Source organism: Pyxicephalus adspersus, chromosome 8, assembly GCF_032062135.1.
Source record: "Pyxicephalus adspersus chromosome 8, UCB_Pads_2.0, whole genome shotgun sequence".
Taxonomy (NCBI): Eukaryota; Metazoa; Chordata; class Amphibia; order Anura; family Pyxicephalidae; genus Pyxicephalus; species Pyxicephalus adspersus.
The window spans coordinates 25,737,894-25,762,322 of NC_092865.1; the positions used below are offsets into that span (position 1 = coordinate 25,737,894).

At 36.6% G+C, this 24,429-nt stretch overlaps 1 protein-coding gene across 1 annotated transcript in view; it reads left to right on the plus strand.

Annotated features, from left to right (window-relative positions):
• Nucleotides 1-24,429, plus strand: part of SLC44A3 (solute carrier family 44 member 3) — a 49,608-nt gene that overhangs the window by 8,425 nt on the left and 16,754 nt on the right. The window contains exons 4-12 of the mRNA XM_072419830.1: nt 2,254-2,396; nt 6,222-6,358; nt 7,881-7,974; nt 8,723-8,892; nt 9,514-9,603; nt 10,336-10,460; nt 12,583-12,769; nt 13,845-14,010; nt 14,525-14,678. Of these exons, the coding sequence (XP_072275931.1) occupies nt 2,254-2,396; nt 6,222-6,358; nt 7,881-7,974; nt 8,723-8,892; nt 9,514-9,603; nt 10,336-10,460; nt 12,583-12,769; nt 13,845-14,010; nt 14,525-14,678 (1,266 nt within the window). The remainder of the gene's footprint in view (nt 1-2,253; nt 2,397-6,221; nt 6,359-7,880; nt 7,975-8,722; nt 8,893-9,513; nt 9,604-10,335; nt 10,461-12,582; nt 12,770-13,844; nt 14,011-14,524; nt 14,679-24,429) is intronic.

The following is a 24,429-nucleotide window of genomic DNA, read 5'->3' on the forward strand; positions in this document are numbered from 1 at the left end:
GAAATAGTAATCAATTAATCTGTGGTGACATTGGTGACAGTAAAATGGTAGGCCAGTTTGAAAGGCCTAGTACTTTGTCCCTAACACTCTTGCTGTGAGGCATTGACAAATGATGGCACTTGTTTTTCATAGTGAGAGGAATGGTAAAGAACAAAAGGAAGGTCAAGTTAGTGGTGTAAAACTTGTTACATTGTGCCTGATTTAAGAAAGTTCTCCAAGGCTGGCTTTCATCAGTGAAGCTGGGTGATTCAGCAAACCTGGAATGGATCTGGTCCAGGAATCAAAACATTTGCCAGCAAATAGCAAATGATTTTGAAAAAATAAATTCCATGTTTTCTGGATTAACCAGCTTCACTAAATATTTGGAGAACTTTAATAAATCAGGCCCAATGTTCTAGTGCCATGCTAGTATATTCTGGAAGCACAAGACCACAATATATGGGCATGTCAATATCCACAAACCCTAGCCTACTTTTCCTGTTTTTTGCACACTGCATCTTGATACAACCTTCAGCAATTTACCCTCCTGTGTGGTCAGCACAGATACTTGGACTTCAATTCAAAAAACAGGAACCAAGTATGGTAACACTGACTAATCAGAATCTTTACCGTTCAGTCTGTCTGTTCAATCAATATCCTTCATCCTTATCTTATATAATCCCAAGTGGTTCCTTCCAGCTGGATTCTGTTTGATGTATCTGATGGTAAACCCCCAATACCTGCCTGTTATAATGTTCCGGTCATTCTTTCTTGCTATAACATTACTACAATTTGTTTTTGTATTTAATGTATGTTACCTATCTTACAGTTTAATCATGGATATTATGCATTGGAAAATTTCTTTTCTCCCACATTGCTATGAGCAGTTTTTTTCCAAATATGAATCAGTTGTCTGTTTTTCTACATTAGCTATGGTTTTAAAATTGTACAATGTTTTTTCCATTTGGTCATCTCGGAAAAGACAAGCCCTCTATTAACACCCTAACATTACTTCCCAGGAAAGTTACTTTTCTACTTAGTCACTCCACTTTTTAAACTTAAAGCTGAAGCCCTAGAACATAAAAAAAACTCATTTATTGCAGGTTTTGGTTTTGTACTATAGCTGGCAAAGGAACCTGAATTTCATGTGAAATCGGTATTCTGCATCCTGCAATCCTATGTACAGCTGCACTCAGGCTGGGTCTACACAAACGTTTTTAAAAACATAGATTAGCCCATTGAAATGCATGGGAATATCAAACATGGGCTTTTAAAGCCTCAGGATAAACGCTGGGGAAAACGTCTGTGTAGACTAAGCCTAAGGGTGGGAAAGGGAGTGACAACCAGTCAGGCACTGCTGGGTACTGGTGCATAATCTGTATAATAAAAACAAAAAGGTTTATATAAAATATAATTAGCAAGTTAAGGAGGGAAACAAGGAAGCAGGAAAGGTAGTATATAAGCAGAATAAAACACAGCTTTAGTTACTGCACTTTATAAACACATTTTAAAACTGAACTCTAGGCAAGCAGCCAAATACACTAATACATTTAATATATGCAAGAGCTGTTTCACTTGTCAGAAGATTTATATTACTGTTCTTTCTTGCTTAAGATTTACCGAGTGGCTACACAGCACAGCCGTGTCTGGCATAGTAGAAATCACAATTTGTTCATACATACAGGTCTTGTCCCTATTTTAGCCTGTTTCTGAACATGAGAAGGGAAAGCAGTAGAGTTTAGTTTGTGTATTTCTTTTTGGCTGTGCTCTGACCTCCTATGAGCATGCTCCATGTTAGCACATGAAACTGATAAGCCTTTATTCTTCTTTCTCCTTCTTCTACCTCTCTTAAGGTGCGTACACACTTCCAATTTTTATCGTTCAAAACGAACGACGAACGATCGATTGGGCAAAAATCGTTCGTAAAAAAAGTGCAGGATCGTTCGTCGTTCGTTTTCCAACGATAATAATTGGAAGTGTGTACGTAGCTTTAGTCTAAGCTTAGTTGTGTAGAAGATTTCAAGAGGCTGGTTCTAAGTAAATATTTGGTATTTCTTAAAGTAAAAATCATGACAAACTAATTCAGGTGTGCATTCATTGCAATGTCAATGTCCTTAGCTTGACTGTACAGTAAGATCTATAATTATGATTTTAGGATGAAGGCCGGTTTATAGCAAAATGTACCATTAATGCAGTTGTCCGATAATGAATGCCCCCAAATCCCAATGTACCCCTTTTTAAAGAATGGACTCTACTGTTTTCTTTTTTTTTCAGATGTTCATTAGTGGATATGCTTTAATGGCTGGAGCTGCAGAGAGACTCGTGTTTGGCTATGATAGTTATGGAAATGTGTGTGGAAGACGAAACTCTCCTATCCCCAATGCTCCTTTTTCTGGGAAAGATATGACTAACAAAAAGTAGGTATTAGATTCACCTCTTGTATACTTGGGAATAAAACTAACAATCCCTTTTCATGTTATGTGAAACCAGACAGAGGTCAGCTCTGTTTACACTGAGATTTGTCTAACTCTGAGTAAAGTTTGTACCAGTGTTGCCATGACCCACTGGCCAAAGCTTTGAAGAGTGTGCACAAAATATTGCCGAGGAATACTGAGATTTAAGGGAGTGGTCAGTGTAATTATTTCTTTGTAATTATGGGGGAAAAACGTAGGAAGAGCATTGCTGCATTCATTAAAATGTGATATCAATATTTTACATCTTCATCTATGATTTCATAGACAATAATAACCTCATGGTCTGTGTAATACACAGAATACCACAGGTCATTGGTTTCACAATGTTGATATTTGAAGAAAAGGGCTACCTGCATTAGATGACAGCAACCGCGCAGCCTGTAATTAAAAGAAAACGGTTGTCGGTTCACAACACATTTTATATATCTTTTATTTTGAATTACAGATATGTGAGAGGCCTTCTTTTACTTTAACTATATGTGTGGTCATGTAAGCTCTCATGGGCTAATCATATGTCACCCTGATCGTTCTTTGCAGATAGTATAAAAAAATAAAAAAATGCCAATTACCATAATGAAGATTTAAAGCTTGTTTATTAAACAATTCCCAATTCAGATTTATTTTTAAATATTCAATCCTCACAGCAAAGAGAGGCACACTTGACTGGTTTCCAGGTAGTTTTAGTGATTTGTATTTAAATACATAATGATAAAATCGCTTTTAGACACTTAGTTAACAGTCAGAAGTGTTTTTTTTATCTATATAAACTTATTATCACTTAAATATCAGATTATATGGAAATCTATTTTAGTGTGCAAGGTGTACAATATAGCTGTAAAATAATTTGTCTGTTACTTTTTAACTGAATATGAAAGAAGCGGATCTAGTGTCTGAGTGACTGAGGGGATCTAGTGACAATGGGCCTGATTTATTAAAGCTCTCCAAGGCTGGAGAGGATACTTTTTCATCAGTGAAGCTTGGTGATCCAGCAAACCTGGAATAGATCGGGTTCAGAATTCAAAACATTTGCTAGTAAATAGCAAATGGCTTTGAAGCAATCCATTCCAGGTTTGCTGGATCACCCAGCTTTCACTGATTAAAGTGTATCCTATCCAGCTTTAATAAAGTAGGTCCAATAGGTCTGAGTTAGGGCCTCGTAAATAGATTCTTATAAAATAATTGTAGGTGTTTCCAATACACAGGTTATCAGCAGTTAATTTGTTCCTTTCATGTTGATAGGGCAGGTAATAAAATACAAAAAAACTTACTGTTATTTTGTTCTGATGTCACACAATCATGACTTTAAAGGGGTTACTGTACTTAACGTGGAACTAAACCCACGATTACTCTCCTATCCCCATTCCATAGCAGGGTTATGCTATCTTTGTACTTCATAATGACTAAAATGTAGCAAAATGAAAGAGGTTTGAGACTCAGAACTTAGTGCAAAATTGTAACTTGTACATTATTGATCCATACATAATTCAAAATATTTGCAAGCTATAGATATACTTAGCATTGTTTGTTCAGAATTTCATATCTGATGCCATAAAAAAAATCTTCTTGTATATTTAGTTATACTTTTTACCAATTTTTAATACAAAATCATTGTACTTATTTTCCCATCAGCATGAATTGCAGCCTGAATTGCCTCACTGACCCCTTGTTACATTATTTCTACTTTGTTTTATAATTACTACCTGTCATCCTAAATGTAAGTAACCTTACCCCTTTACTAATATACTTTCATTTTTATAGTAACTAATGGTAATAAGTATAACTAAATATACATGATTTGTTTTATGGCATCAGATATGAAATTATGAACAAACAATGCTAAGTATAAATATAGCTATTATTTACCAATATTTCAATTGATGTTCCATTTGTTTTTTTCTGTTCTATTGAACTTATCTGAAGGTTTTTTTTTTAATTTCCTCTATAGATATATTGAACCTTATATGAAGGATTGATTTGACACTATGTTGACAATGTTTAAATTTTATGTGTTATTTAATCTTCTTTGAACTATATAAAGACCATACAGCCTTTTCAACTACAAACCCCTGAAAAAGCTATAATTTGCCGAAACGCGTCAGGGTGTACGTGACCTTAATAGGTCCCATTTTTGTATTTATGATAACTGTATGGTGCTAGAATTCTACTGTTTAGGACGTTTATCCCAACCTTGTGACTGTTAAGAAGAGTTGGGATATACTACTTAGAATTGTATTAAATAATTATTTATGGATCAATCATGTACAAATACTGAGCCTCAACCCTCTTTTTTTTGCTACATTTTAGTTTTTACTACTTAATTTACTAGAGGTGGCTCACACATACGCTTAGGTAGGAGAAAACTAACCTCTATCTCAATATCTTTCTTCTTTTTTTCCTAAAGACTATCTTTCACCATCCTTATTTGCTGTGTTAAGCTACGTACACACGTCAGATTTTTATCGCCCGATAATCGGCATCGGCCAATTATCGGGCGAAAATCTGCCGTGTGTACAGTCGGTGTCGTCCATCGTCCGGACGACCGATCTGCCGGATCCACGGACGATGGACGACAGCCGATCCTAATGAAAGGGAAGGGGAGAGCGCGCAGCAGGGTGCCGCTCCGTCGCTCTCCCCCTCCCCTCTCCATAGAGCATGAACGGTGCTGTATGTACAGCACCGTTCATGCATCGTGCACTCCCTTGTCGTTGGAAAGGATCGTGAAAGATCCTTTCCAACGACAAAAATTGGAAGTGTGTACGCAGCTTTAGGGTGATGTATCGCCAATGCACTGCAGATTCCTGACACGCCCAAAGAAATTTGGGATTGCTGGTTTTCCCTGGGAACCAACAGTGGGCTGTGCATGCACAGCTCAGCAATATTTGACAATTGGGTGTATAGCAGACAGTTATTGTAGAAGATTGTCTGTCCCTTTCTGCAATACCCAGCTGCCTAATCACCCATATTGAAAGTGGGACTTTAATTCCACTTTAAGTAAAGCAATTCTAATTCCACCCCTCATCAAACACCCCTATATCATTACTAACTAAAGATGCACATGAACACATCCTACTGCCACATTCTAACCACTTACTAGCAGTGTTACCCGTGCACATTATTTAGACATAGCTGGGCCAGCTGCTATCATTTTCAAAGTTTGGGCCAGTCTGAATGAAACGTGACATGGAGCTGTCAACATGTTCTAAAAACACAGGGATAGAAATGACTTAACCTTCGCAGGATGCTCTTGTTATCACATTAAGACTGAGATCTAAGATCACTCAGAATTCTTTACCAGGTTCATTTGAATTGATCTATTTGTTTTCCTTTGAGCTGCTTTTGCATTACCACAGATGTGTATAGGGGAGAAAAATAGCTCTGACAGGAACAAAAAGCCCTATTGCCTTTTGTCCTACGAATTTTCAGTGGAGAGTAACGTATTTAATTTATGTACCAAGTTGTTCTCCACTCAACAGCTTTAATAGGAATATTGAGAACCATAACGTTCCTCTTGCAATGCCCTACTTTTGCATTTGTCTGGTGTCAGCCACATGTTTCCAGCAAAAAAAAAAGAGATCACTGGAGAAACTTCACATCACCTCATTTTTATAACAATTTTTTACACATATTTTGGGGAGACTCATCAATGGTATCATCCACCTAGTTCATTAATTGAGTAATTTCTGGTAAAAATGTTGTTTAGTATATGTTTTTTCTGGTGAGGAAATCACCAAAACTATTGACCTGAACAATGCTTGTTTCTTTTTACAGACATGTTTTCTTTTTGAATTCATGCAACTTGAAATTCCAGAACCTTAAGATCAATTCCACTGCATTGTGTGTAAGAAGCTGTCCCCAGGAAGAGCTGACAACTTTGCAGGACCTGAAGCACTTTGCTAAGAACAACGGTAAGAATCAAAATATTTGGCCTAAATATTTTTTGCCTTTCGTTTTTTTAATATTCTTGAGCCATAATCACTTAAGATAAAAGTAGAATTTCTAAAACTTAGCTAAAACTCAGCTAACAAAACCCCAAGCATTCCCTTTCCCAGCCGAAAAGCTACCGTTCCCTGTATGAGCAGTGCATTAAAAGCCATGTCATTCTCCAGACACAAATACAATACAGATACGAATAAACTGGAGAATTTTTGTCTATGCCTTGCAGTAGACTGGTTTATCGACATGGTTATAACACAAAACTAAATAAATAATGGAAATATTCTCTAAAGCTAGCCTTAGCATGACATGAAAAGGTGTGAAAACAACAGACACCAGCTGGTAGATGACAGAACAGGTTGTCTTTGTTTACAAATTTAAACTTCCCGAGGCATTTCAAATAGGTGCGCCATACATTTTTTAAGCAGACCTTCAGGGATACACATATACACTGGACTGTGGTTCAGTAGAAATCATGGTGCATGCATGAAAAACCTATACTTGATCTATATGAATTGTTAAAGCACAAACAAATCATCTTCAAAAATCATATCATATCACTGGATGTCTTGCCTACTATTTGATAAGATGCAGAAAAAAAGTAGGCATCACTTCAAATGTAGTTGCTGTAGTTGCATGGTGCTAAGAGGAAACTTGCTTAGCAAAGTAACATCAGGAGTAACACAGACAGGTACTGTACAGTATGGATAGAATGAGAATTAGAGAAACACTATTGTCTTAGGGAAGTTCCAATTCTAATGCACACTGTGAAGGTGCCAGCAGAAGGGTCAGAAATCATGTATTTATTCTGACACCTCTACAATCCATAGGGTTTGTTACCAATATTGGGAAAATATTTAGTAAATAAAGCAATAATTTGATAGCTAAGGTACATTAATATGGCTAGGAATTGCTACAAATGGTAGTAAATAAATTGACAATCACTAGTGCATGCATGCTATGTAAGTGTAACCTTGTAGGTATTTATAACCTTTTTAGCAGATCACTTACTGACAATACCTTCAACTTTTTTAAGCATCATGCAAAATTATTTGCACTCCCAAAGATGACCCATAGCCAAAATTAAGCCCTATTAATATTTTGGTTTGTGCAGAGTTATAGGGCCTGGTTTAATAAAGCTCTCCATGGCTGGAGAAGATACACTTATATCAGTGAAGCTGGGTGATCCAAAAAACCTGGAATGGATCTGGTCCAGGATTGAAATCATTTGCTAACAAATAACAAATGACTTTAGGAAATATATTCTAGGTTTGCTGGATCACCCAGGTTTAGAGAGAGCTATAATTAATCAGGCCTATTGTGGTAAAGTGGAAAATTTTGTTTTTTTGAAGGCAAACATTTTCTAGGAAAAACTGATTTTCTTTGCCTCCATTTGTATCTTTTCCTACTTGATCGAATGCAATACTGATCATGACACTAATCATTTTATTGCATTCAAATAAGAAACTATCTTTTTTTTATGTTATAACTCAGGCTCCCATCTATGTATGTACAAGTTGAACTATACAGAATATACAAACCATCCAATGGCCTCAGAATGGTGTCCTGTGCTGCCAGTATCGCCAAGGTAAGATATTTCCCTGTTATTTAAAGAACAGAATGGTTTGAGTTATGATATTTTGAACTTACGATGACAATACTTATGCAGAAGTTGCAGAAGGCAAAACGTAACACTGTGTTCAGTAGGATAAGTTGGGAACAATGCCAGGATGTACGCATCTCTCGCCTTGTGAGATGCCTCAGCAGTGATTGACAAAATTACAGTATATAGTACTACTCCATAATGATCAACATTCAACATGAGACTCGTGGGTAGGCCAGGCCAGTTTCCGACTTATGATAATTTCAAGTTATGGGGTCATCGTAACACATCTCCATCCTAACTCGAGGACTACCTGTACTTGTAGCAGTAGTATATATATCTATGTATCTAAGGAAAGCGATGTGGTATATTTAAAAAGCAGTATAGTGACACCCGGTGTCTTTGTAGTGAAATTCTATTTAACCAGTCAGAAGGAGCTTTAAAGGGAACTTCCCATGTTTGTGTACAGTAATAAAGACACTTTATTAGTTAGACATTTTTGCACTTTTAAAGCCCTTGAATATTTATGTTAGCTAAACCTTAGTGTCTATGGTGGTTTTGCAAAGTTTTGATGTTACTTTGCTTTGTTTTAACATTGAACATGTTAAAGGTTTTTTTACTGTCTGTGGTACCACATCACTCCAATACTACTAGTGCTACTAGTGTGTTGTCACATGATTTTTGTTTTCTTTAGATCACTAAGCTCCAGTTTCTCTTTTCATTTGTCCCACAGCAAATCTTTTCCACTTTTTAACCGTTGCGTCCCACAGAACCCTGAGTGTTACAGGAACTTTGCACCCGTTCTAATTGATGTGGTTAATGAGGTGGACCTGTTTCATCGTGTTCTCAGTGGGATAATGGCTGGAAGAGAAAATGTAATCGGATTAAGCATCCTTGCAGTAGGTATGAAGCAAACCTTTTTTTTTCTGCATAGTGGGTAACTTTATCCATTTTTTTTATTTGTGTAGAGTTTGGACATCTCTTATCTTTTATTGCTCAGTTACTTCCTGACCACAAAGGGAAAGTTGTCACTGGAATAAGAAGTGTCCCCAGTAGAACTACAGACAACAAAAAACTCTGACAAAGGCTGGAAATACAATTTTTTGTTTATGCCCACCCACTCCACTATATCTTTGGAGGGAGCCACAGTTGTCACCCAGGTGCAGCATTAAACATTTGTACTCATTTGTCATTCATTTCATTTTCTATCAGAATTTATAATCTTCCCACACAAGGTTAAAAACTAAAATTAAAACATTTTGGCTGGATATACAGTTTACCCATGCGGGTTGTTCCTATAAAATAAATCTTTTTTTATTTCTGTTTTGTTCCGTTTGTGTACACTTTGACCTGCAACATTTAATTTTAACCCGCAAAGCTTTGACCCCAATACAAATCTAACTTAATATTAAAAGTTGACTTGCAGAATCTCATGAAATCTATTTTTTGGCTATAGTAAAGTTTGTATCCTTTTATTTTATTTTATTTACATATTTTTACAGTAAATGATTTTTCTTTTAACAGCTTTATCTGTAATGATGGTCATATCATTTCGGTACATCAGCACTCTCTTGGTCCACATTTTTGTAACTTTGCTCATGTTTGGATTACTTTGTAAGTACTTTAGAATACATTTGTAGCGTTTACATAAGTAATTAGTTTCCTTAACTGATATTTATGTTATTGTTTTTATAATTCATGCCGTAAACTAGTCATTATGACTGCCTAAGACGTTGACTTAAAGTGGTACCTTGCACAAAAGGTTTCCTTCTCATTTTACATACATTTAGAAAGATAATAGTCATGTCCAGATTTTTTCATCTTGAGGACATATGTTATATTTTCTAATATTCATACGATCATTATATCCAAAACCTATGATGACAATTGAATCATTAGATCTACATAAGCACTATTCTAAAGGACAAAAAATATTTATCTGATGGATAAAAAACCCAGAGAAAAAGGGCCGTGAAGGGTCTGAATGTTCAGTTTGATACAAAATTAGAAAGACATAACAGGAATGTACTACAACTGTTGTACATTACAATTCAAAGATCCACCTAGCTAAACAGAGTGGGCTCTGTGTAGGAAATCTACTCCTTTTTCCTCCAGTTCCAACAACACCAAGGCTGCACACAGTTTTGTTAGCATTTATTTGTTCATAATGAATATTTAAACCTCACCAGTCTCTTCTTCTCCCGCTATATAAAGGGCTTAAACAGTTTAACAGAAGTGTAATATTATAAAAAAAAAACATCTGTACCTAATTTAATAATGAGCATGTGATAAAGAAACAGGCGTTTGTTGTTTGCATTGTGTATTTAGCATTTTTTCTTTGTTTAGTTGTCTCTGGAGTGCTGTGGTGGCTGTATTACGATCATATTACTGACCTTAGTTATGAGCTGGAGACTGAGAAGGAAAATGCAAACTTCTTACTTGGATTCTCTATAGTTTCAACATTGATGTCAGTAAGTATGTACTTGAACTTGCTGCTAGAGGGCAGTGATGGATTGCTTTTCTGTCTTACAGAGTTACAGGGCACTGGTTGTCATATTTAAATCCCCTGCTTCGGTGTCACTATTCCTGTTGAGTGTGTCTGACAGCATGAGGGCCCTCGTGCATGAAATATGCCATAAAGATGCTGTATGTATAAATGTTAAATCTCCAAAATAAAATTTAACTTCATGAACCTAGCCATAAAACTGCAATAAGCCTACCCAGCAACATCTTTATGGCTTAGAACATGTATGTGCTGCTATTGTAAACATTGTGTATAAAAGCTCACCTTCTGAAGAGGCTATATCAAGACATTTTTTCAAAAGTTAGTAACTAATTGTAATACATTAAATTATACGTAAACATTTAAAGCAGAACTTAGGTTCCCCTTTAAAAATTTGTGACCAGGCAGGGCTTTTTTCAAGAAAAGGAGAGGTTATGTCCCTTCTGCAATAAGTATTCGAACCTGCCTGATTGCTCTCTTCATCCGCAAAAATCACTGAGCCGTGCAGTGAGGTGAGTATAAACTGGGATTAGTTCTGCTTTAAGTGTCATATATGTTTGATCATGCTAATTTCAGCAGTACTTTTCAATATTTTTCTATCTGCATTTTTTTTTAAATACCTGATATTCCTGTATTGTTGGTCTTTGTTTAGGAATGTCCTGTTGTAGGGTGACACTCTGATCCTGTTGTTCCCATTTGCTGCTGCTTTGTCACACAGGCTTCCAGGGCAGACTACAAATGGCAACTTCAACACATAGGGCCTGATTTAAAAAAATTCTCTCAGGTTGGAGAGAAGACATTTTCATCAGTGAACCTGGGTGATCCAGCAAACCTAGAATGGATCTGGTGCAAACATTTGCTAAAAAATACCAAAATGACTTTTAGGAAATCCATTCCAGGTTTGCTGGATCACCCATCTTCACTGATAAAAGTGTATCCTCTCCAACCTTGGGGAGCTTTATTAGATCAGGCCCATAGTACATATTCCATCATAGTACATATTCCACTCTTGTCACCTTCAGGAAACCCACATGATTAATGCCATGCACTGAAATGCAACAAAGTACAAAAATATTTTTAAATATACAGTATATATTTTAAAAAAGAAGTTGTTTATAATCTCAGCACATTAGCAAATTCTAGATGCCATTCAGTTACTTTATTTACCTAATTTAAAGAAAATACACTGCAACAGTAACGAGGAGGCGGACATTGCTGTACTTTTATTCTGAAAATGCTTGATTCTTGGCATTCATTTTACTTCAGTGGATTGGGGTTAAATTACTAAACAACTGTGTGCTGTTTACTCATCAAAGCAAATTATCACCTAGAAACTAATCCACATAGCCCTTGCAAATGATGTTTCACTGTTGGGTGAACAACCTATTTTTCTTTAGTAAATCAATGCTGTTGAGTTGCTAATCGGGAATAGTTTTGTAAATAAAGAGAAGTAGATGAATTACTTTACTTTGGCTGCCTATCTGCACATATGTTCTGGATCTGAGATCTAAAGCCAATAAATCAGAATTGCAGCCAGGCAACTAGTGTTCGCAGAATAAAGTCAGCAATGGCAAATCATTTTGTTTGACAAATTTAACTCAAATATGCAATAATGTAGCTCCTATAATGATTGAGGTTTCCCAGTGCCAGTTTCCATTTGCAATGATACAAATAAACTGCTGTCGGACAATTGTCTATTCTGCAGATCTTATTCATTAGTTTATTTAGTCACCCCACTGGCTTCGGAACCCAGATTTGTCCTGGATTGGGTTGATGCTTCAGATTTGCCACTGAGTGAACTGATTCACTTTGCGGACTTTCATTCAGTGGCTTTTTGGACTCTTTTCTCACTCATATTGGTTTTTTAGAACCTGCATTCACTGCAGATTGCAGGTACCCAGTAATAATGGTGACCAACTAATGGCCTCCTTTCAAAATTTGCCAAATTCTAAGTGATCAACAAATAATCTCCTCATGGCTTTAGTATACAGCTAACCAATTACTAAATGTGGCAGCAGTGTAGGGCCCAGGTAAAAACTATTCCCCAGACATCTTGCAATTTTAGTGCTAATAATGTTTCCTTTTTGTAGATCATCCTGTTGATCCTTATATTTGTAATGAGGACAAGGATTCAGATGACCATTGAGCTCTTCCAAGTTGCAAGCAGTTTCATCAATCAGATCCCATTCCTTTTGCTACAGCCCCTCTGGACTTTTCTGATCCTTCTCTTCTACTGGATACTGTGGGTTGCAGTTTTACTTAGTATGGGCACTTCGGGTAAGTTCATGTTTTGCACAAAGTGTCAGTGGCATAACAAAGTTCCCAGAACTGTATTGCATCTGTGTTTCTTTACCACTAGATGTCACTTATGCAACATTCACAGGTTTGCTGACAATGGAAAGGATTGGTGAAAAATACTAGCTTGGACATGGTTGTAAACATGAAATAGGGCATAGGTAGACTAACGCAGGGTTATATAACAGGGACCCAAGCAGTAGACAATGTGACAGTATGAATCCCTAAAAACAAGAAAGCAGTTATTATAGCACCATAATTCTGTTGTGATTGGTCTACAATGTTTTTGAGGGCTTTGCATGGATCATATATAAAATGTAAATAAAAAGGAACAATGCCAGTATGCCTGTCTTGGTGTTTCATATAGTTAGTGGTACTAGTTACTAATGGTACTAATGGTATTAGTAATAGTGGTTGTTAGGCAATCAATAATCATTAATTGCATGTACAGACAAACTTTTTTGTTTTAGGTTTGGATAGTAGGAATAAAACAATTTTTACTGGTGTCTGGGGCTAGCAAGCATTTCACCAGATTATTATCCTGGTCACAATCAAAAGTGTGGAAAGTCTGCAACAGGGGTTCAGACAGCAATGCTGATGGGGGTTATAGCCTTCCCTTACTCCAGTACTAATAGGTGTCCCCTTGTCCAAACATAATGTAAATAAAATGTCTGCATAGATTATTGCAGCTCTGTCTTTATAATACACAATAAATAAAGCAACTCAACTTGGGTTTAGAACAATAATTTGAGAAACTCTAAGATTATTTCCTAAATATCCAAAGTATGCTTGTTGAATCCTCTCAAAAATGTTCTGTTTATGACCAGCCTTATGCTATGAAGCAAGATGAAAGAATCATATTTCAGATATTTCTGCTAGTGCCCACCAAACATTAGGGGTGTCTGAATCTGAAAAAAAAAATTGTAAAAAGTTGTTTCAATATCTTGCACACTGCAGGCATCATTGCTGTCAACTGTTTGTTTTGTACTGTACTATTATACCATGATTATACTATTAAACAGTTGTGGATTTTACCCAAAATGCTTTCTCTCTTTAGGCAGTGCAGACGTATCTTCAGATGGCCAAGTGGTATATAAACCTCTAGCTGGAATTCGATACATGTGGTGGTATCATTTATTTGGCCTTATATGGACCAGTGAATTCTTCCTTACGTGTCAGCAAATTGTCATTTCTGGAGCGACTGTTTCCCGCTTCTTACATCGGTATGTTCATTGATATGATCTCAAGTTAGGATTCAAGTTTGTTTATTGCTCATTCAGATGGTTTATTGTAAAGCTGGGAAGTGAGGGAAAATTGTCTAATCGGGACACCTATTCAAATGGCAATGGCTGAACTCCAGACAATAAAGTAGTGTAAATAACAAGTGCATTAGGTTGCCACTGCCATTTACAAGAAGGTCTTGAAAGGTCCCATGTACCAAAAAGCGCCCATGCATTTCTACATTGCAGTACTGCAGTCATAGATTTGCATTTGACTTTGACATCCCATCTAGTTTACAATTGTTCTGTGAAGCAAAGAGATGTTTTGGTGATCCCAAACAGTATTGACAGAACAAATATTAGTGGGTGGTTGGATTTATGGAGCACATTGGCAATATTCTACCTCTTGTTTGGATGTTTGGATACATTTATACCAGTGCATGGAGATAAAAAGATGATAGTGTTCACTTCAAATTTCCTGACGTATTTATGCAACGTGTCTGCTTAATATTTACAGAGATAAAGCAATAGTCAAGCACCCTATTCTGTCCTCCTTGTCTATCCTGTTTTGGTACCATCTTGGAACAGCAATTATGGGTTCCTTCCTGCTGGCACTTTTGAAAATCCCAAGATTAATCTTAATGTATTTGTCACAGCTACTGCATAAAAAGGTAAGTTTCTCTGAGTAATGTTTTTTTTTTGTTTTAATGATTTTGTGTGTGATTTATTAAAAGCTGTCCATGACTTTAGAAGATAGACTTTCCTGCAGTTCAGATTAAGGTTGACCAAACATTTATTATTTAAGGGCAGTGTAGGGCAGAGTCAATGTGTCCTTGAGTTGTCTCATTTTCTTTTCTGCCCAGAAAATATTCATGTAAAATTATGATGTTGCAGTAAAGTTGAAAATGGTCCATACACAATTGAAGGCAAGGTAATTGGAGCCTATGTAAGAGATCTGTGCTACATTTCTTCAAGACTCCTGTGGTTAGTAAAACCTGACACATTGGCTGCAAATTCTAAGAATGTTCAACAAGTAGCAAAGACCTCAGGGGAAGTAGTTGATGATAACAAGTAGCAGACAAAACTGTAGTATAAAGTTGTCACAAAAAAATCCCTGAGATTAGATGAGACATTCTGACATGTTCTGCCTGTAGGAAAACACTGGCTGAGCTGTATATAAACAGATTAAAGTGGGCCTATCATCACATTTTCAACATTATATGTTCCTTTTACATATTAAAAAATTGTTTTTATTTATACACATACATTTTTTGAATATTTTTTTTTTACTTTTTTTTTTTTTTTACATCTTTACTGCCACTTTGGTAAAGACTGAATGGGAAACCCACAGCCTCCTGTGATACTCACAACACATCCCAGGGGGCTGCATTCTACTCCTTCTGTGAGACCGAGTCATCAGGGACTTTCCTCAAATGTAAAAAAAAAAAAAAAAAGCACTAAATCTCACGTGCAGTTAGATTGGCGCTTGTTTTTTTTTTTTTTAAATTTAGAGGAAGACATCTCACCTGATTTTGTGCCTCTGCTGTGCAAGATCGGGAGGAGATGTCATAAAGAATCCAGAAGAGAGAAGATTGCAGCGTTGGATGGAGTCGCAAGCCCCAGAAAAAAAAGGGAAGAGGGATTCATGGACATTGTTTGTACATGGATCCAGGGCTTTTAACGCAAGGACTTTTTAAGTAAAGGTAAGTGATTTTTTTTAGGGCACTGTTAATGCACTATGTTATTTGGAATGCTCACTTAGTAAAGTGAATTATCACTCAGCAAGAGATAATTCACGTAGCTTTGTGAATATGTTGAAAAATTCACAGTCCACAAAATACTCAATCTCACGCAAGTAAAATTACAGAATTTATCATTTTTGTTTCACATGACTGGATGGCTGAAATCAGCTGAACTTTAACTTATTCTCAGCTGGAGAAAATACTTGACACTTATAGGTATGGAGGTGTACATGACTATGCTTAAATCTAGAAGTCAATTGCAACTCACATGCAGTGACAAGGGAAGTTACCGCTGAATGGTAGAATCTTCAGGTTTGGTGGCTGAATTCTGCTAACTGTATAACTGTTAAGATAAGGAGGTAAATTATTGGGGAAGTGCATTCTTTTCAGTGAGCTGGCCAACTCATGGAAACCATAGAGGATATTTGTGAACCTTTAGGTTTAGTAGACACTAGTAAGTTTATCATATAGTAAGCACTATTTCCCAAATTTACTAAAGTAGTTGATAATTATCACTCAAAATAATTTGTATATATATCCACTTCAGTTATCCAATCATATCTAGATTAAATAGTTAAACAGGAGTTTGCTTTATATATGATTAAATAACTAAGGTAAATATTCAAACCAGTGTATGCCATAATAATATTGCTCCTAAAAATGTTTATGCACAATTAAGGGGCACGCAAAATAATTCTACCATTAAATAGTGCAGTGATCTCCCTAGTCCCTTTTAGCCGGGCATACCATCCGGCACTTTTCTGTAACCACCCAGCTGTTTTGCATGGTTTCCAAAGAGTTGGATCACAATACAGGGGCTGCCACCCACCTACAATTTCTTCTCCAAGATTAAAAAAAAATCTTTGTTCAACACTAGTGGATCATTATTATTAATATTATTATTATTGTTAATAAACGGGATTTATATAGCGCCAACATAATTCCAAACTCCTTTAGTTAATAAATCCAACTGTCATGACTGGCTGATGGTGGGGTTATTTACTAAAAGAGTTTAGGGTATTCAAACAACTCAGTGAAAAAGGTGCAAGCAACAATCATGTTTTTGTACATTCCCTTGCATGTAAATTAGTAGTTTTTTCTAAGTGCATTGTCACTGTATTCACTAAGTTAGGGTGCAGAGTGATAATTCCCTTTAGGTAAGGGAACAACCTATACCGCTTTAATATATCAACCTTGGTTAAAGACAAAAATAGTAAATCAGATTATAACACGTTATCTCCCAAAGGTAGGGCTCGGAATACTTTTTTATTATTTTGCTTTATCTCTTTTGTGGCAAAGACTGTAGATTTAATGCAATACACACTACTAATACTGGGTCTTAGTAATTATGCATCCAAGAAATATTACTAATAATAAAAATTGCGGAACCTAAAGGCAGTCTACTTTTATATAGCTTTCAGTCTATCAGACCTGTACATTCAGTCTTTGAGGTCAGTGTCATACCTGTGCTTTGTGCTGTGTGTGGTAGTTGAGGATCTAAGACTCCTGAACATTCTTATTCATTGGCTGCAGAACAGTTTTTTAGAAAGCTCAGCTACTGATGAGTGCTGTGATTTATACTGATGAGTGCTGTGATTATATAAGTGGGTATGCTTAGATTGGTTTTGCAATATTTAATGCTATACCTCACTAAAGTTGGGTGTTAATCTTATTTTGTGAACTAGAGCTCTGAATATTAGGATTGACTGTAAATGATGGTGAATAGATGTCCCCTGAAAATATACAGAAATTTCTACATTAGAGAAGACTGTTTACTGAATAAAAATGTTTTTCTCGACTATACTAATGGCTATATAAGCCTTGCCATCTTTGCACATCACTGTTTGAAAAGACAAGGTAAAAGCAAGTTGGAAAGTGAACATCACATTTGTGTTTTCATATTTATTCAAAGATTAGGAGTTGGATATAATTTGATTGTAATCTTATTTTTTATGGAATAGTTAGGAAATGTATTCGGATTTAGATGTTGCACGAGGCAATCAGTTTACTTTTTTCATAAGTGAAGGTATCAAAAGATCTTACAGGTTTTGTCATAAAGTTAATAATGTATTTAAAAGATAAGGTTGCTTTTTGGTACTTTTTTTCTTTTTGGGCCTACCCCCTTCCTCATCCTTTATCTATTCATAATAAAAGAAACCCTTTCACTCACTTAAAAAGGTAGGTAGAAGCACAAAAACATCAAGTATTTCAAATACTTACTTGTTTTTTTCTTTCCAAACTATTTTGCATTGTGTTTTTTTTCATTGTGCCTTTACACATGCTAGCAGGACTGTACCTTTTCAGGAAACATTAGTATCCTAGTACAACTCTCCTCCTTTCTTGCAAAATATAGATCTCCCCTCTGCTGACGCCTAATTATTGTCAGTGCTGGCCAAGCAGCCCCTCTGCCGCACACCCTACATAACCTTTTATGTAGCTGTTGGGGAAGGAATGAAGGTTTACACTATAGTGATAGCCTTAAATTCGATAGCTTACATCACATGCAAGATGGTGGCACCCATCTTTGTACTTTTGGATGTAAAGTAAATGACATGCATACAATTTTTTAAATGCAGATATAATCTTATGGGAAAATCATTTCTGAAATGAATGGTCCGGAACCAAGTCCTCGTTAACAAAAACAAGTTTGTAACCCTTTACCAGTCCAGCTGTTGCTAGTTTTTATTATGTTGCATTGGGCACAGTGGATAATTTAGTGCTACAGGCCAAAAAAAGGAAAAGTCTTTACATCTGTTAAAAGCCACATTGATCCTTCTATAGTATACTTTTCAAAATCTATAAATCATGAGGGCGTGTCTGGCCGTCTTTCAAGATGGCCGCCTAACCAGTAAGCTCGGTGTGCCGTGTGGGACAAAGCGACGAGATCCATAGCGACTATCATCCACAGTGTGTTACCTCGACTCCTCAACCTTCCTACCCACTTGGAGGATGACTAAAAAGAAGAAAGGAAAAACGGATGATGGCACCGAGTCTCCTCCGTCTCCTGCGGCCCGACGGACAGAGAGATCTCCTATAAATAACAACTCAGGATTGTCTGGAGAGTCTTCTGCCTGTCTGAGTGAGTCCTCTTCCCCCTGTATTGCGTTGCAACCCTCTTTCCAGCCACAGAATAGCCCTACTGATAACAGATCCGGATCTTCTGAAACTCAATCTGGGGATGAGAACCAGCAGGCTGGGCCTTTAGCGATCAGAGCTTTATAGCTCTTCCCTGCTGATGATACCACTATTTCTTCTTCAACACTTAAAGAGATGCTCCTTTCTCTTCAGCACTCTTTGCATCAGGACATGATGGATAAAACACAATCTACGATTACAAGTCACGCTTCAAGATTACACCATATAGAAAACAAAATGAAGGAATTTTCCCAAGTGTATAATGACTTGGTGGATGCTCACCAAGAGACGTGCAATGATATCGATTGGCTTAAAATCTATAAATTATTTTTGTGTAATCAAATCTGGAATTTATATTTATCTGTCAGTCATATTAAGCTCCAAAATCTTATGTCTAGGATTGTACATATTTATTCTCCACTTTCCAGATTTATGTGTTGGCATAAATCCATCGTGAGATAGGTTGTTTTTCTTTTACCAGCTTTTTTTGGAATCCAACACAGCAACAAGAATTCTTTTTAACTTCTGTCTGAAGGATGGAACTTCCTCTGTGACTTTGGGTATTCCTGACTGCGGAGTGATAATAGAATTTCAGACTGCAGGAAATGGAGTTTATTTTATTTTAAGTACACTAGAATGATGTGCATAGGATGTCCCCCAACTGCAGTAATAAAAACAGTGATGATAATGTCTTAGCAGCCAAACGTTCATGTTTTATTATTTAGCTGTGCCACTAATCTCTACTCAACTTGGTTTATCTACTTGCTTTTCTCTTGATATAAATGATTTGGCTTGCATTCAAATAATATATGTTCCAAAGATAGATCAGTTAATCTAGTCAGAGTAATAAAACAATATTTTTATGAAACCAATGTTTTTTGGCGTCAGTGTTTATGGCTTTGTAGTAATAAAAAAAGAGCACAACATACTTTCCACTGTGAGTGTATATACATTGTGCTGCCAGCGTTTCTTGTCATTCAGCCCTGTTTCCGTTTCTTAAATAAGATTCACACTTTCTAATACTTCATACGGCTCTATTGTAAATATTTATCACTATAAAACTTTTTTAGTTTAAGTGCTATAAAAGGAAAGGCTCTGGCAAACACCATATGAACACTGTCCAATTGTGGTGTCATGGTAGCGTTTCAAAGGCTGTTATGTAACTAGGAAAATTGGATCCCCTTTTGGAATATATAATCCCCTACCAAGTATGCTAGCTGATTTGGTATACCTTTATATATATATAACACAGTGTTTCTCAACCAGGGTTCCTCCAGAAGTTGCTAGGGATTCCTTGAGCAATAAGCATTATGTGCCTCTCAGGTCAGTTTAACTGACACCAATTATCTTTTTGGCTTTCTGTAAGGGTGACATTTCCACCTATGGTCAGTAATGTAAGAGGCATTCGTCCCACTGACCCCTACATTATTGTACTTTGAGCTGTGAATATAGTAATTTATAGCAGTGGTACCCCAGAAGACCTGAAAGTTATTTCAAGGGTTTAAAGGGATGAGAAGCATTGCTCCATAGGTTGTTTTATCATAGGAGTTTTTGAGTTATGGGAAATTTGTGCCCCTCATGTTAGTTTAACTGACGCCGAGCTACTTACAAACTCCACCCACACCTTTTTTTACATGATCAGTATGACTAAAATGATATTAAAGATTGGTCACTTTGAAGCTTGTTTGATGAATCACTAAACTAAATCATGCATAAAAATATGGAATTCTAAAAGGAATTTACTGTGTGCTTGTTCTAATCACTGTCAAATCACTGGCTGAGAGTTGTCAGGTGACCCATCGTATTGCTCAATTATATGAAAAATTCAGGTCATCCTCCTGGAATTTAATTTTCACAAGACTGTCTGTACCAAATATTGAATATTTTGGCAGATAAAAGCATTTCGGTGTATGCATTTCAGCTGTGCATTTAGCCTTAAGTTCACCTTAGGCATAGACCGTCACTAAAATGTCAGTATTGTAAGTAAATTAATAATTGATTTATCTCAATTGCATTCTTTTTTTTGACAGAATATGCATATTGGGCCTGATTTATTAAAGTTCTCCAAGGCTTGAGAGGATACACTGTCATCTGTGAAGCTGGGTGATCCAGCAAAACATTTGCTAAAAAATATCTAAAGACTTTAAAGAAATCCTTTCCAGGTTTGCTCGATCATCCAGCTTCACTGATGAAAGTATATCTTCTCCAGCCACGGAGAGCTTTAGTAAACCAGGCCTATTGTGTTTAACAAGGTACAAAAACCTTGGCAACTAAATGTTTACTGGGTTTACCCTTCTGAGTGCACATTTTTTCAACGTTACTTTAACTGCCATACTGAATTCTATACTTTTTTTTTTTTAACAATAGGAACTAGTTTACCAAAACTGCATTATTTGCCTAATGTTTAGTAGTGGATCTATACATTGCAGAGAGGAACTTATTGTGTCAGTACACATCCTATTTTATTACTTTTGTATTTATTATGTATCAGTTAAATGATGCAACTAGTAGTGTTCTAGAAGCAGTGAGAATCAAGGATGGTACAGGATCTAAAGGCTGCCATTATTATCAGTAATTACCCACTCTGCATCTCTGCACATTGCCAAAATTACTAAAATGTATTAGGCGATGACAGATGAGTCAGCAAACTAAAGCTTGACTTTTTCATTTTTCCTTTCTTATTTTTGATACAATTCTAAACTCTATCTCTGTCTAATTATCTTTGACACCCCCCACACACACACACACACACACACCTACATCCTACTACACTTCTGTTTATATACTTTCTTTTTTCAGATGTTTTTGTACTTGAAGTAAAAGTATGTCCTAACTAAAAGTATGACATGCTGAGGACTGGTGTTGGTGTACAAAGATGTAGAACACTAAAACAGGACTATGTTTCAGAATAAAATGACTTTCTGATGCCATTGGCAGTCATTGGGAAATATGAAGCAAGGGTTAATTTAATCCCTTGCAAATGAAAGTAACTCAGCAACACAGGAAATTATGGTTGACAATATTATATTATGTATAGCGATAAGGGCATCATTATACAGGAAATGTAATAATCTGGGATTCATTTCTGCAGAACAGGAAAATGTCAACCATGCTGTAATAGGAATTATCCCGTTAGATACAGGCTCAAGAAAGACATGGTCACATAGATAAATAGGATGAAAATGACAAATCATTCAAGTTTAGGTGCTATTAAATTCCAGAAGTGGTCTAGACCAGTGGTTCCCAACCTTTCTGAAAGCAGGGCCCGGTAACAGAATAGAATGTTGCCACGGGCCAGTATATGTATATATATATACATGTTTCTTTACATATACTATGTACAGCTTGCTCTACTGTGCAATTCTCAGCAGCTCGGCCTTCTGTCAGCACACTAGCTGAGAATAGCAGGGTAGTGTAAGAGAGTTGGTGTGCTGTCAGGTGCTGTCAGAACTGCTGGGAATGGCAGAGAAGTGTAAGTCTTACATTCATTGCTCTGCCATTCTCAGCAGCTCCATTGTAAGCAGTGTGAGCAGAGCTGCCCACAATCCCGCTGATTGTCCTCCTGCTGTCACTAGCTTAAGAGCAGTGTCAGAAGGGCTGCCGGCACTTCTGCTTCCTGTCATTTGCGGCCCCCAACTCACCAGCCACGGACCAGCTCCGGTTTGCGGCCCGGAGGTTGGGGACCACTGGTCTAGAGGAAGGCAAATGGCCTATACCAGGGCAACAGTGCCGAATATTGCCTTACAGAGGGGAAAATCCCATCCTGGCCATACAAAGCAGCCAGATCATTTGCAGAAATAAACGTTTTCCATTACCATCCTTATAATTTATCTGTGCTGTGGAAATCATTCCTATATAGATCTTTCCAAACTGGATCCATACCGTTCACTTCTCACCAAAAGGCCTTCATTTCCCTATAGCAAACAATTAGATTCTCACTTTACCTTCTCCAACTATTTGCAAGCTTGAGAATATAGTCCTTTATTACAGGTTGACAATCAAAAATCCAGCAACCTCTGGACCTGAGGTGTGCCGGATTCTTGAAAATTCGGGATTTTTAAAAGTTATACTTACCTCCACACACATACCAGCCTTCCTCTCGCAGCACCACGGACATCTGGCACAGTTCCAGGGAGCAGGGACGTCTCAATGTGTATTTAGTTTAGCAAGCAAGACCTAACAGCTGTTTCTGCAGAACAGCGCCAGCAAAACATTATTAGCCAAACAGTGTACTGCATTCCCTGTATTGAAAATGCGAAACTGAAAAGACCGGACTATCGATGGCCAGATTTTTGATTGTCGAACTGTATTTTAATCATGCATAACTTACAACATATTGACAATTTATCCCTTTGTAGAAGCTTGACTGCTGCTAAGTCATGTTTATTTTATTACATGTAATACAGATCACATCGCACCAAATGACATGATACAGTCTATCACCAGCATTGACAAAGCAACCCCTCTGTAACTTAGCTTTACTATCTGTTAATCCTGTCTTTAAGTTTGTTATTTTTTCTTTATTTGACCAAGCTGTCCAGCAGATGTAACAGTTGCAGGGTTGAGACAACTGACAGAGTTGCTTACAATGATCAATTTAAATAAATTCCAAAAGAAAAAACTGTTGCTATAACTGCCCAAAAATGTTCGCTGTTTCTGTGCTTTGCAGTGAAATGAAGCCCATTAATTAAACTGTTCCCTAAAGCAGTTGCATTGAAATTTTTCCTTTGGTGATAACTGACACTGATGTCAGTGTGCTTATGTCAGCTTTGAATTGAATTTTCAAACCCTCAAATGGCTGGTGTTATAGCTAATTTAAATTAAGATTATTTAGCAACATCCATAGCTGTAAAGCATAGAAGGGCTATTTCTGCTTTAATTCTTTTAGTAACATGAAAAGTCTATCAAAACTGCTACAAGGGTGGCTATGCTGCTCCTCTGTAGATAACGTGAGACAGATCACCAGGTGTGCTGACAAGAAGGAAAAAAGCCTAAAAAAATAATGCAGTTTTCTTCATATAAGGACTGGTAAGATGCATAAAACACTACACATCAACCTACATAAACCAGATTAGTACTCAACATAAGCAAAATAAATAGAATATTAAAGCGATACATCATATCTCCATTGTTTTTTTACACTTTTTCAATAAGAATAACTGTAGTTCTGCTCATTCAGATTCTTCTGTTTTATATTTTTATATATTAAAAGTTCATAAACGAACCAGCAATCCACCACCTTCATGCTTATCCAAATATGATCCACTAATAACAGGACAGAATGCACTGTAAAATTTGGAGCCATTTAGAACACTTCAGAAAGTACAGGAACTATAGGATTTCAGCTGTTAGGGCTCCTGGTATGGGATGCAGTTATACTTGAGATGCTAAGATTCAGAAACGAGATGGAAAATTTTAGAACCTCGTCAGGCAGGCAGTGTCGCTGTGCTAATATAAATGCTAGTGTTCCTGTTTTACTAGAAAATATATTACTTTATCACTTGTGATCTGCTTGTGAATGAAGCGTCAGCACTAATATTAATTT